Raw genomic sequence first — 12851 nt, 5'->3', positions numbered from 1 at the left:
AACGAGGCCTAAATTGTAATTTCTCCAATTAAAAAAAGACCTTTCCAAGGAAAAAAAATCAAAATAAAACAGAGAATGAAGAACAAAAACATAAATGAATTAAGGACAATGAGGACAATAGGGAAATTCTAGTACACACCCTCTACTATCTACTATATATATACCCTTAAGTTATATCGTTTTTCTATTTAGTTATGAACCTTATTTTAGTTATGATTCATGAGATCTTTAGTTATACCTTATGTGTTATTTGGTTATGACTTTTTATTTTTTTATTTTAATTATGACTTAGAAAATAAGAGAATTTTTTTAAAGGTCCTTGATATTAAGATTTTATAAGATAAAAGATATATAACATTTTCATAATAGTTAAAATCTCTCAATATTTTCACAAAAAAAAAAAATTGACTCAGAGAAATTTTGTTCGACTTAGAGAAATTTCTTCCCCAACACAGAGGAATTTCAATTTTCACTTTCGAAAGTTTTCTGATTTTCAGAAAAATTTCAAAATTTCTCTAATACGATCACAGAAAAATTTTATCTAGAGACATTAGCTAATAAAAAAAATATCTTGGACCTCTCCTATTACACAAATTTGGAGAGGGATGGTTCACTATTTTTTCCTAGAAAATATAAAGTTATGTCATTTTTTTTTTTAGTTATAAAGTACACAAGGTATATACCATTTGAAGAGTGTGTATTATAATCTTTCTCCAAAGTATTAATGGCATATCTTTTTAATAAAAAAATGTAAAATGTTAAAAGACTTTTAGGTTGTGTTTGCTTTATTGGAATATGGTGGAATAGGATAATCATTCTATCAAAATGTTTATTCTTATATTTGATTGATTAAGAAAATAATAATAAATAAAAGAGCATTTAGTGTGTTTAGTTTCAGTTTTCTGAATTCAGTTTTTTAGAAATTGAATTTTTTGTTTTCATTTTTTTTTTGTTTTTAATGAATATTTTTAAAATTTTAAGCAATTTTGTACTTTTTTAGATGCACCTTACTTAGATGTATCTAAATAGTAAAATATTTGTGAAGAAATATTTTTAAAAAATTAATAAGTACACAAAAATACGAAAAATATATTGAATTTTTTTTTTATATTTTTGGTATTTAGTGAATTTTTTAAATATTGTTTTTTAAAAATATTATACTTTTTAAGTGTATTTATATTACGTGTGTCTAAAAAATTAAAAAAAAATTCTTAAAATCTTTAAAAAAATTTATTGAAAACAAAAAATAAAAAACAAAAAATAAAAAAGTAGAATTTTTTGAAAAGTGTTTTCTGAAAACCAAAACCATACAAGCTTATTGCCACTGCAAAAAAATAAATAAATAAATAAATAAATAAATAAAATAAGGTCTTGGAGACCAAAATTGGGGGACAAAATTATTTTTTAGGGACCAAATATTTTTATTGCGAAAAGTGTTGTTATTATATTTTTAGCAACAAAAATTAGACATTAATGATGAATTATTATCCTTTTGGGGCCAAATTTTTTGTCTCAAAAAATAAATAATTTTAAGATCAAATTATTTTGTCTCTAAAAGTTAATTTATTAGTGATATTTTTAATATTTTATCACTAAAAACCTTGTTTTTGACTTTTCGGGACGATTTTTTAGCGACTATCCTCATGACGATAGAAATTAGTCCATAAACATCGTTTGCAACAAAAATTTAACTTTTAGAAACCAAAACATTTGGTCTCCAAAACTCTTATGGCCCTGTTTGGTAGAGCTGTGGGAAAATGCTTATAGCTTATGCCTTAACAGCTTACAGCTTATAACTATGAACATAAGCTGATTTCTGACGTATAAATTAAGCATCTCCTGCCCCACTCAAAGAATAAGCTGATTTTTGACTTACAAAAAGCGATAAGCTACATTGTTAAACTAAACCAAACACATCAAAATAACTTAAATTAAGCTGAAAGCTGAAAGCTGAAATAAGCAACTTTTCAGCTGCACCAAACAGGCACTATATGTTGTAGTGTACCATTCAAGATAAAAATTAGATCCAATTTTCAAGCTTAGTGGTGTTGCAATCAATGAAAAATAATATACAGATTCACTTTTTAAACCCAATAATGTATTAGAAAAATGATTGGTTGAAATCATCTTTCTGACACATCACTGGATTTAGAAAATAGATTTAATTTTTAGGCCTGGATAGCAATGCTCGCAATCGATTAGGATATTAAAGATAACACTCTCTCTCATATATCTTCTCTAATTATCGACCAATCATATATCATTTATACATCATTGAGTTTATAAAATAGATCTAAAAAGTAGACTTATATATTATTTTCCTTTTTCTAAATAAAATCATCATTCAACATTGTAATGAAATTATCACTCTATAAAAGATTACAAAGAGTTATCATTTTATTTTGTTCTATCTCATTTCAGTAAACTAAGACTAAAATATAGAGATTTTGTTTGAGAAGTTAACTATTTTAATTGACTATTTAATTTTTTTAATTATTTTAACTTAACTAAAATAATTATATTTATAAAATTGACTGATTTAATGAATGTAAAAAATAATAAAATAATTATAAATTAAATATTATATTTCGTCTCATTAACTATTTTAACTCAACTTTTCAGTCTCATGTAAGACTAGAATTAGCCTTCACTCTTAGGTGTCGTTTGGGAAGAGTTCATTTGGGCTTTTTTGGCTCTTTGAGCCACAAAAGACAAAATAGGCTATTTGAGCCACAACAGACAAAACATCACATCCAACCCATAATCATTACACTCTTCTCTCACAAAAAAAGTCAAAAAAGTCAAAATGCCAAAAAGCCCTTCCCAAACCAAGCTTTTGAGCCAAGGCTCAAATAGCCAAAAAAGCAAAAAAGTCAAAAAGCCAACCCACTTCCCAAACGGAGGCTTATGAGGTAACAGAAGTCAGAGAAAGTATGAGAGAAAAACAAAAGCAAAACAGGGGACAGATATGTATAATTTACATTGGCAGGGACCACGTGTAAGAAAACAGTGTAAACCCGTATGACCCGTTTGTTTTCAGAGGTAGAATGGAAGGAATTTATAGCAAGGAGATTAATAGTGAGGGGATTAAGTAAAATTGTGTTTGTTTTGATGATAGTTGTTAGTGTAGGAATTGTTAAATTATTTTTATATAAAATAATAAAACAAATAAAAAAATATAAAAAATTAAACATTAATATTTTAAAAAAATTCCCAATATATAAAAAATAAAAAAATAATAAAAATATTTCTAATCCCCTCACTATTTTTCTAATACCATCTCTACCTCCTCCTTCTCAATCCCCCTTCCAAGGCCTTTACTAATTCCAAGGGATTATGAGTCCCCTCCCCATCTCTCAAAACAAACACCCAATATAGTAGTTCCACCTCATTATCAAACCCAATCCCCTCCTTATAACCCCAAACAAAAACACATCCCTCTAAAATTAGAATTATAGTTGAACTCTAATGAGGTGAGAAATAGAAATAAAAATTTTAAAAAAAAAAGTCAAAACATCACATATAAATCTCATATACAATTAAAATTATTAAAACTCATAAATCAAAGCTGCAAAATATTTTTAAAACACCCATGCTAGTATAAAAAAAGAATACGAATCACCGATCGCCCTTTCCTGCGGCCCTCGCCAAAACGACGTCATTTTGGTTAATCATTTTTTTTTCAATTTTTTCCCAAAATTTGAGTTTCCCGCTTGTTTATCATCTTCCTCTACCCAGCTCTATGTTTTGTTTTGTTTAGCCCTAACGAAAACTGAGAGAGAGACGGTAAACGAAGAGAGAGAGAGAGAGAGAGAGAGAGAGAGCTGAGAGATGAGAGAGATGGTGGAGGGGCACGACGGTGAAGGCGACGGCATGGTGGAGGGGCGCGACGGCGAAGGATGAAGGATGGTGGAGGGAGGAGATGGCCATGGCGAAGGACGAAGAATGGCGGAGGGAGGCGACGCGATAGCGAGGCAAGATTGTGGCCATGACGAGGTAAAATAAGTGACATTAATCAGGATCATCATATCAGATTTTTGAAATTTTTTATAAATAACTCGCCCTTGTCTGAAATTTCTGAAATTAGGTTTTAAATGATTATTCATTGTTAATCTGTCTGTCTTTGTTCAATGTGTAGGTTAAGTTTTGTTTGTAGAAGTCAAAAAAGATTATAGAAAAATAGAAATGCCCAAGTGATGTTGTGTTCTGTTAAGAAAAATATAAATTCTGGGTTTTTCATTTTTTTTTTCATTTTTTGTTGTTATGTTCTTCAATTTTTATGTGGCTTTCAGCTTAATGTATTGGGCTTTTTTACCCAGTGATGGTGCATTCCAACTTTGATTTAATATTTGTGTTATGTGTTTGTATGACTTGGGCAAAAGGTATATTCCACTACCGAACATGACAAAAGAGAACAATCAGAAAGAACATAGGTAGAGAATGGCTTCCAATACAATGATTTTGTGTTTCATCTTGCTTAAATTGGTCTTGGAAGTGTTTTTTGAATCATCTTGCTAAAAATCTCACCACTAAAAATACATACTTCTTTTGACTTGGGTAAAAGCTAGACATGGAAGATTGGAAAAGCTTTATCATGTGTATTACAGTACCAAACATTACAGAAGAGAACAATCAGAAAGGAAATAGGTAATAAGATAAATGGGTAGCCTTGGTTAGGCATTACAGAACCAATCTCCAAAAAAAAAAAAAAAAGGAAAAAAAAAGAAAAAGATAAGTAAAACAGAGCTGAAGCATATATATATATATATATAATTATTCATAGCATTCATCAGTTCCACTGGTATATTATATGTATAGGAAAATGTTATATAAATTACTTAGTAGTATTTGTGGGCACACTTCTAAAAAATCATATCCATCAATTTTTGGGAATTAGCTTATTTTATTATTTGTATGGTAATCAATTGTAGGTAATTGAAGAAAATAATGTTGTTGATGAGTTGGGTAGTTGTGGTTGGAAGCCGAAATTGGGCATGCCATTTGACTCTGCGTATGACTTTTACAATAACTATGGTGGAAAGGTGGGCTTTAGTATTAAGAAGTCGTATGCACACAAGAACAAACAAACAAAGGAAATAACTTCACGGACTTTTGTATGTTATAAAGACGGAAGTCGGGGTATTGACAAGCGAGATCCACTAGTAAAATTTCCGAGACAAGAGGTGAGATGTGGTTGTGGTGCCCGATTGAGTATCAAGTTAGATAGAAATTTAGGAAAATATGTTGCAATTGATTTCGTTGAGCATTATAATCATGACCTTGTGCGTGAAGAGTGCATTCATATGTTGCCATCCCGAAGAAAAATATCTACCACCCAAGTAATTGAAGTAGAATTGGCTTCAAAATCTGGAATTCCTCTTAGGTCTGCTTATGAGCTATTGGGTAGGGAATCTGGTGGAAGAGCATCACTTGGCTTCACCAAATTGGACCAAAAAAATTATTTGAGATCGAAGAGACAAAAAGATTTGGAATATGGAGAAGCGGGTAGTGTGTTGCAATACTTTTGTAAGAAAACTGTGGAAAATCCATCCTTTTATTATGCGGTCCAATTAGATTATGAAGAGCAGATAACTAACATGTTTTGGGCCGATGCTCAAATGATAATGGACTATGCTCAATTTGGTGATGTAGTGACCTTTGACACTACTTACAAATTAAATAACAAGCATAGACCTTTTGGGACCTTTGTTGGATTTAATCATCATCGAGAAACAGTTATATTCAGTGCAGCCTTGATGTATGATGAGACTGCCGAATCATTCACATGGTTCTTTCATATTTTTTTGGAGGCAATGTCAAACAAAGCTCCAAAAACTATTTTCACATATCAAGATGCTGTGATGGCTAAGGCCATTCCAATTGTCATGCCTAATACAAACCATCGACTTTGCACATGGCATTTGATGCAAAATGCTGTGAAGCATGTAAGTTCTCTTTTTGGAGATGTAGGGGTGAAGGGTGTGTTTTCAAAATTTATGCATGAAATTGATGATGAAGAAGAATTTAGAATACCATGGGACCAAATGCTTGATAGGTACGATCCACACAACAATCATTGGTTGAAGCAAACTTTTGGTGTGAAGGACAAATGGGGATGGCCATATATTATGAATTCTTGGGCTGCTGGAATGAGTACTACTCAACTAAGTGAATCATTCAATGCATGTTTGAAGGATTATATCAATTGTGATCATAACTTGATGGAATTTTTCACGCATTTCGAGAGGGTGCTCTATGACAAGAGGTATAAAGAATTGGAAGCCGAATATAATTTGTCCCAAAAATTGCCAAAGGTTTTCATTCCAACTTTGATGTTAAAGAAAATGGTAGATATTTACACGAAAACAATTTTTGAGGAATTCCAAAATGAGTATGTGCAATCCATTGAAGCATCTATTGTAGGCACTCGTAATGATGGTGAGAGTACCATATTCACAATTCGAACGATGGTAGATGGGAAAAAAGATAAGAATGTGATAATGGATACACATGGTTCTTTGAGTTGTAGTTGCAAGAAGTTTGAAGTCAAGGGCATAGTGTGTCGACATTATTTGAAGGTGCTTAGAGATATATTTAATGCAAAGGACCTTCCTGCACAATACATATTGAAACGATGGACTAAAAAAGCAAGGGTTGAAAGTGTAAAAGACAATCGGGGGTATGACGTCAAGGCCGATGTGAAACTAAATCAAAGCGATCGATATAGGTCATTGATGAATATGTTTAGAGCGATAGCAAGTAGAGCCTCTGAAAGTGAAGAAACTTATCATTTGTCACTTGCAAAAGGTGAACAATTGAGTGTAATGGTTGAAGACAAATTAAGTGTGCACACTTGTGGTCAAGTGGAGGTCACTGCATTGAGAAATTCCTCAACTAACACATGCCCACAGAGTGATGAAGTAGATTGTCCAATCTAGGCCAAGGGACTGAAGAAAAGACAAGCAACTAGTACGGGAAGAAGGAGGATCAAGGGCGGGATAGAAAAATCTATTGCAAAGAAGAAAAGAATGCAATCTAACCGGGTAATTAATTTTGTTATGTGTTATGTGATATGTGTTATCAATTTTGTGTTATGTGTGTTTGGGAAATAATGAATTAGATAAATTGGTTGTTTGCAGGGTGATGGTTTTTGTACTCCTGAAGGTCAATTTGAGCCTCCTGTCGCCATGGGTAATATTTCTAGTCAGGTAATATTTACAATTGTGTGCAACTTTGTATCAATCTTGTTGGATTGGTTATTCTTGCAACTAGCGGCGTGAAATTTATTATTTTGGGTCTTTTGTGATACATGTAGGGTGGTTCTTTTTCTACTTCTCAAGGTCAATCTCAACCTTCTTTATCATTGGGTAATCATTCAATACAGGTAATATTTAATTTTCTATGAAACCTTTGACATGCATAGACCTTAGGGAAATTGAACCTCATATGGAAATTGAACCTCACGTGAATTTTTTATGTTGGTTTACTTTAGGGTGTTTACACTACACAAGGTCAAGCTTGACCTCCTTTTGCCATGGTTAGTAATTATGTTGAGGTAATATATCATATTGTTTGATTTTTAAAATGAAAATGCATTACTAATTTATTTTCATGAAACTTATTCTTTTCTTTATGTTGGTTTACTTTAGGGTGTTTACACTGCACAAGGTCAATCTCGACCTCCTTTTGCCATGGATAGTAATTATGTTGAGGTAATATATCGTATTGTTGGTTTTTTAAAATAAAAATGCATAATTAAATTTTTTTCATGAAACTTATTCTTTTCTTTATGTTGGTTTACTTTAGGGTGTTTACACTGCACAAGGTCAATCTCGACCTGCTTTTGCCATGGGTAGTAATTATGTTGAGGTAATATATCGTATTGTTGGTTTTTTAAAATGAAAATGCATTATTAAATTTTTTTCATGAAACTTATTCTTTTCTTTATGTTAGTTTACTTTAGGGTCATGGTCGTGCAATCTATATTTCTCAATCCCAATCCCAATCTCGACCTGAATCACAATCTCAACCTCCCTTTGCCATGGGTCGTTCAAGTGTTCATGATGTCATGTATCCTACATATGATGTGAGTTGTAATTGCTTACATACTTTACATTGAAATGGTAGTATAGATTCTATAAATATTTTAATAAATGTACCACTATTGCAGGGAAATAGAACGCCTCAGTTAATGCCACCTCATTCAATGCCTTTAGTGTATCCCACTCACACATCGTTTCAGGAGTTGCTTCGAGGTACTACTGTCCAACTGTCGCAAGCCTCACATAGTCCTGCTGATAATCATGTGGATGGACATCCTTGGAAGCCTTGCACCGAACGATGATGTTATTATATTTGTGGATTTTGGTGTATTTTTTTATGTTTGGTGGGATTTGGATATTTTTTATGGACATTTTCTGTTTGTATTTAATGTTGAGGTGGAATTTTGAATTTTTCATGGACATCTTCTGTATGTATTTTGAATGTTTGGGAACAATGTTCTTTTGTTCATGTGTATGCATATATAAAGTTCTTATTATTTTCGTCTAGAATGCTTTTATTGTGAGGATCACATTAATGTTTGTTTTAGTCAATATTTTCTACTGGTTGGTGATTAGGGAACTTGGACAGGTTAAATTGCTTGTGGTGCATTATCAATTCAACTGGCCATGGTTAATGTTTGTTTTAGTCAATATTTTGATGTGGTTGGTGATTAGGGAATTTGTTTGTTTAAATTCCTTGTGGTGCATTATCAATTCAAGTGGCACAGGTTCATGTTTCTTTTAGTCAATATTTTCTAGTGGTTGGTGATTAGGGAAGTTGGACAGGTTAAATTCCTTGTGGCATAGGTTCAATTCAAGTGGCACAGGTTCAATTCCTTGTTGTTTGTACAAGCAGGCTTTGCCTTCATTTCCTGTTCTTTTGCTTGTCTGAACTTGTTACTGTTTCACAGCATGGAGAAATGTTTAGGAGTTCATGAAGAAGCTAGGCATTTTATGATTTCACATGCTAAAACCCATGGGAAGAATTGAATGTTAAAGCATCATATACATCATATTCACTTTGTGTTCACATAACATCATATTCACTTTCTTTTCATAGCATCAATCTTCATACATCATATACATAACATCCAATTTAATTAATTAACACAATTGACATAGCATAGCAACTTCATTAATTAAACATTGTTTGGATTTTACATGCACATATAAAAGTTTCAAAACTAAATACAAGTTCTACAAGTAGTGGTTTACACTCGGTACAAATACAAGTTCGCTTGAGCAGCATCACTAGCATGATAAAACCAAGCATCACTATGGTTGTCAACATCATGAATTTGATAGCTTCAAGTCGTTCTCGTTGGTTTGCATCAAGTCGTTCCAAGATATTCACAACTTCATTGTTTCTCGCAAAATCATAATCATCCCCGCTCTTTTGGATATTTGATCCATTCCCAGTAGGAGGCACTTCCCACGCAAAGTAGTCACAAACCTTATTTGCACACTTGAAATAAAACTTCCCTGGATTTTTCTATGATTCTGATATGTACACTCCTGTTTTTTTCCCACATTTGCATCTTTTATTTTGAAAGAATCCAGCATCATTGTTTGAACTCGTTGACATGTCAATCCTAATTACAAGTAGACACAAAAGTCAATTTCAAATGCAACACAGATCTAACCACAGTTGAAGTTAAGAGATGTAGGTAACAAGCATAAGATCATATTACTTCATATTATTAGCCATCAGTTTTCATCGACACCAGTTTTCAGCAAGTTCGGAGATTAATCAACTTGAAGAATTAGAGAAAAGAATGGCATGAACATCATGCAAAAGTGATAATGTGCCCGGTGAAAATGTGTTGCAGTTGGTCATTAAAAAGATGAATATGAGTTATAGTTTCTGTATATACTTAACAAAATGCACTACTTCCATTCCTTCAACTAGTGTTGTAGGTTTCTGTATATACTTAACAAAATGCACTACTTCCATTCCTTCAACTAGTGTTGTAGGCCTCACAGATCTATTACCCACTATTTGCATGCAATCACTAAAGTCACAATATCTTTTTTTTCCTTTTTATATATTTATTTGATGGTTTTTAATTCCCCATTAATGATAGACAATCTTTGGGCTGGAAGAGGCAAAAGAGTACCAACTACCATGTTCTGTCTCCCATGGTGGATTGAGTTATCAACATCAGTTCTCTCTCTCATGGAAAAAGAGTACCAACTACCATAATCTTTAGACTAGATCAATGTCAACATCAGTTTTCACAAGCATAATTCTCTTCACAAAGGTTTTAACATTGCTTACCAAAAATAAAAAATCTGTACAACTTAATCATGTTATATCACATTCATGGTTCCTTTCTAAAAAATAAACTGCTAACAATATACACCATGGTTCCTTTCTATCTCAATCATGTTATATCACATTCCTGAGCTTTGACCACAATCAGTGACTAACAAGGCACACTTCATTTTGCAGGACTAAAAAATATATATAATTATGTGTTGATCAAAATTCCTAAGATTTGGCTTATATCACATTCCTGAGCTTTGATCACAATCAGTGACTAACAAGACACACTTCATTTTGCAGGACTAAAAAATATATATAATTATGTGTTGATCAACATTCCTAAGATTTGGCTTATATCACATTTCTGAGCTTTGATCACAATCAGTGACTAACAAGACACACTTCATTTTGCAGGACTAAAAAATGGACTAAAAAATTTGGCTGTTATGTGTTGATCAGCATTCCTAAGATTTGGCTTATATCACATTCCTGAGCTTTGATCACAATCAGTGACTAACAAGACACTTCATTTTGCAAGACTAAAAAATGGACTAAAAAATTTGGCCGTTATGTGTTGATCAACATTCCTAAATAAAATAAAAATGGACTAAAAAATGGATCAACACACTTCATTTTGACTAAAAAAACGTTGATCAACACACTTCATTTTGCAGGACTAAAAAATGGACTAAAAAATCAACACATAACATGACACACAAAAATCAACACATAACAGCCAAATCAACACAAAAATTCACAAAAATCAACACATCACAAAAATTCACAAAAACCAGTGTAGATCTCATTGTACGAAAGTTGAATCAAACCAATTAATCATAGAAGTAGGGAAGAGAGAGAGAGATGGAATGAACCTCATCGGACCTTTTGTGTGTTCGTCCATCGCCTCTTTCGCCCTCGCGTTTGTCGCCTTTCCCGTTCGATCTTCGTCCCCTCTCCCGTTCGATCTGTCCAGCTCTGTTCGTCTCTAGCTCTGTTCGTCTCTATCTATCAGAGGGGCTAGGGCACAATGAAAAGGGGTTGGAAAATAAGAGGTGAAAAGAAAAAAAAAAAAATATATATATATATATATATCAAAACGACGTCGTTTTGATGTGCTGTAGGGACGGCTGCAGGAAAGGGCGATCAAAGATCCGAATTCATAAAAAAAAGGCAAAACAGGAAACAGACACGTGTAATTTACATTGGGAGGGGGCAGATGTACCGTAAAGAAATAGTGTAAACACAGCGTACTTTTTTTTTTTGCAATTAAAATATAGCACTTTAAAAAGAGTCCGGATCCTCTCCAGCCACTCTCTTCGGCTGTTCCTCCGGATGACGGCTCAGATAGAGCCACGTCACCCTGCAAGAAATGCATGGTTTAGATTTCTTTCTTTAAACAAAAAAATTTCAAAACATACCCACACTGAATCATTCCCTTTTTTTCTGACCCTTCTCTCTGTCCCTTACTGCACGCACAAGCTCTCTCTCTCTCTCTCTCTCTCTCTCTCTTCTAACAAAAAATTAAAAAAAGTATTTTAATCTTTTTCATTTTATTTTCATAATATATATATAAGGGTAAATTATATTGACACCCTCTGAAGTTTATGTTTATTACAGTTACCCCCCTCACCTTTTGGAAATTACATTCCCCTCATTGAGATTTAAAGTTTCATTACAGATTACCCCATGAGGTTTAAAATTTCATAATAGTTCCCCCCCTCACCGTAATGATCATCATATATAAAATTAAATTAACAGGGGGGTCAGTGTAATTTCCCAAATGTAAGTGAATGAATTGTAATAAATATAAACCTCAGGGGGTGTCAGCGTAATTTACCCTATATATAATTTTTAATATAAAATTTTAATTTTATAACATTAATATCATTGAAAATATATCTTTAAAATGAGATTAATATTAAATATATTTAATAAAAATTTAAAATGGATATAAAAATAATGACTTTTAATTTAATTTTATTAACCAAACGGGTATATAATTTTTTTTAAAGGAAATAAAAAAAATTTATATTTGATTTACACCTATGCATAGATTAAATTTGTGTTTTAAAGAAAATAAAAAATTTACATCTATGCACAAAAGTCATTATTTTCATATTTTTTTTTTTGAATGAAGATTATTTTTGAGAATTTCAAAAATATATGATTTTTGCGTGTTTATTTCCATCAAAATAATTTTTATATTTTAAAAATAATATTTTGAAAGCATAACTAAATATAGTAATTACTTTTTATTTATTTTAATTTTTTATTAAATATATTTAATATTAGTCTTATTTTAAAAGTATATTTTCAATGATATTAATTTTATAAAAAATAAAATTTTATATTAAAAATTATATATATTATGAAAATAAAATGAAAAAGATTAAAATAATTTTTTATTTTTATTAGAAATGTGATAGAGAGGAAGTATGTGTGATTTTAATTTTTTTTTGTTAGAAATGTGATATATATATATATATATATATAGAGAGAGAGAGAGAGAGAGAGAGAGAGAGAGAGAGAGTGAGTGAGTGAGT

At 31.7% G+C, this 12851-nt stretch overlaps 1 protein-coding gene and 1 long non-coding RNA gene across 2 annotated transcripts in view; one reads left to right on the top strand and one right to left on the bottom strand.

The window, feature by feature from the left end:
* LOC114283866 (protein FAR1-RELATED SEQUENCE 5-like) overlaps positions 1-8344 on the top strand; it is a 41869-nt gene extending 33525 nt beyond the window's left edge. The window contains exons 2-9 of the mRNA XM_082916500.1: positions 4932-5810; positions 5871-6920; positions 7140-7208; positions 7316-7384; positions 7650-7712; positions 7807-7869; positions 7964-8086; positions 8171-8344. Coding sequence (XP_082772626.1) covers positions 4932-5810; positions 5871-6920; positions 7140-7208; positions 7316-7384; positions 7650-7712; positions 7807-7869; positions 7964-8086; positions 8171-8344 — 2490 coding nt within the window. The remainder of the gene's footprint in view (positions 1-4931; positions 5811-5870; positions 6921-7139; positions 7209-7315; positions 7385-7649; positions 7713-7806; positions 7870-7963; positions 8087-8170) is intronic.
* An 811-nt stretch (positions 8345-9155) lies between these two features.
* Positions 9156-11470, bottom strand: LOC114259626 (uncharacterized). The gene is made up of 2 exons (XR_014340679.1): positions 11181-11470; positions 9156-9634 (listed from the first exon to the last, which is right to left on the bottom strand). It is a non-coding gene; the product is annotated as an uncharacterized LOC114259626 (long non-coding RNA).
* Between the last annotated feature and the right edge of the window lie 1381 nt (positions 11471-12851).

This window comes from Camellia sinensis, chromosome 1, assembly GCF_055761805.1.
Source record: "Camellia sinensis isolate YWXY chromosome 1, ASM5576180v1, whole genome shotgun sequence".
Lineage (NCBI taxonomy): Eukaryota > Viridiplantae > Streptophyta > Magnoliopsida > Ericales > Theaceae > Camellia > Camellia sinensis.
The sequence above is the reverse complement of the archived record's forward strand: the minus strand, read 5'-3'. Positions and strand labels throughout refer to the sequence as shown.